The sequence below is a fragment of the Galeopterus variegatus genome, unplaced genomic scaffold (genome assembly GCF_000696425.1).
Source record: "Galeopterus variegatus unplaced genomic scaffold, G_variegatus-3.0.2 Scaffold6450, whole genome shotgun sequence".
Lineage (NCBI taxonomy): Eukaryota > Metazoa > Chordata > Mammalia > Dermoptera > Cynocephalidae > Galeopterus > Galeopterus variegatus.
In genome coordinates this window covers 43,765-45,456 of record NW_007732561.1, presented here as the reverse complement: position 1 = coordinate 45,456, position 1,692 = coordinate 43,765, and the positions used below count along the sequence as shown (strand labels likewise).

The 1,692-nt window shown below is 49.5% G+C and overlaps 1 protein-coding gene across 1 annotated transcript in view; it reads right to left on the bottom strand.

Moving 5' to 3' along the window:
- Positions 1–774: 774 nt before the first annotated feature.
- The window catches only part of KIF26B (kinesin family member 26B), a 19,800-nt gene continuing 18,882 nt past the window's right edge, over positions 775–1,692 (bottom strand). The window contains exon 5 of the mRNA XM_008590916.1: positions 775–923. Coding sequence (XP_008589138.1) covers positions 775–923 — 149 coding nt within the window. The remainder of the gene's footprint in view (positions 924–1,692) is intronic.

The following is a 1,692-nucleotide window of genomic DNA, read 5'->3' as shown; positions in this document are numbered from 1 at the left end:
GACTGTGCTGCTCGTGGGAGGTGGCATCGAGTGTCACTGCTCCCAACCTTCTTTGGAAACGTAGTCACGCCAATGAAGTCTCCGTGTTCTGAGTGGCCTCACCAGAATACCCAAAAAAGACGAGACATTTATGCATCTGCAATACCGATTAGGAATTACCCTCCACAAACACAACTGAGAAACAGCAATTCAGAAACGGGATAAGACAGCAAGAGAAAAACAAGCTGTAAATACATTTCAAACATGTGTTTGATTTTCTTTTTTTGTTGGTTTCGTTGTTTTCATCTTGACTAGCACCATCTGTACACGGCAAAGTATGAACATACAAGTTTGGATAATAATAAAGATTTGCAAGGCACTTAATCAGTCATTCTGGGTCGCTTTTTGTTGTCATTTTGTTTTATACCTTCAACAGCAATCGACGCCCACCCTGTCCCTCTCTCACAAAAGCAAGAAAGAGTGAGGTCTCTGTTGCTAGCAGCTCTGATGTACAAACACGCTCTGTACAGTTCTTCAAAGTGCTTTTCAGTCTCACGGGGCTTCGACCTCCCTGGGGCCTCCCATTGCTTCCACCTTCCGTGCGTGTTTGGTGTTTGCACCTTTCCTACAGAAAACAAAAGAAAAATCGCCGCCTGCTCAACGCTCACTCCACACCTGCCACCAACCTTCGTTGTCATTCACTGTTCTCCGATGCCACCAGCGCAGAGGGCCTGGGGGTGGGGGGATGGGTGCGACGTCTCTGCCGTGTCTTGGGGAGTGAGGGGTCTGGCTCCCTTATCGGCGCCTGCAGGTGACGTCGAAGCAGGTGATCATCATGAGGTGGGCCTTGCAGAAGTTGACACGGCTCTCCAGGCGCTCTGTCACGCACTCGAGCGCCTCCAAGTACTCCAGGGAATCCAGCTCCAAGACCTGCGCCAGGTCAACTGCAAAAGAGACCCGGGGAAGTGATCACCTCCAGAGTGCTCGGCCCGGACCCCCTCGGTCTCTCTTGGTAGCACAGAATGCCCCTCACTAGTTTTCAGATCCTTAACATTTTGTGGAGGCTCTACTAAGGAATAAGGCGACATTGTAGCTCCCCCCAGCTCTAGTCATCTCGACTGCAGGATTTGAGAAAGACTCTACCGCCCTGTTACCATTATTTTTTTATTAACCACAAAATAAGTGGATCTGCAAGCTGCGGTGGGGAGAATCCCTTCCTTGTTGGGGTCTCACTTGAGTGAAATTTACACCTCTGCCTCCTTATATGAAGGGTCTTTCTCTCTGGCTATGGCTTCATGCAACATAGTAGCTGCTTCTGAGGCTGAGGAACTTGACCCTGTCTCTTGGCGTGCCATCTCACATACTCACTGGTCATTCGGAAAATATGATTAGCAAAATCTATATTCATAATTAAGATTCCTTAAACTCAGAAGACAAGCTGAGACTTATGACCTGGCTGCCTTCCCAAACACTCAGGCCTGCACAGAATGGAGGTCTGTGGAATCCTTTAATTCTTGAAAAGCAGCTATCTAGCTGGGGTCAACCCCGTCCTGGCCCCAGGTCCCCTACTTGGTCCCGTGGTGGCTGAGCAGAGGGGTATAGCATGGGGTCCAGTATGGGAGGACAGGCAGGAGATGACATGTGATTCACAGCTCGGCCACACTAGCTGTGACCTTGACCTCTGCTGGCACAACTTCCTTAAAGGTCACATGA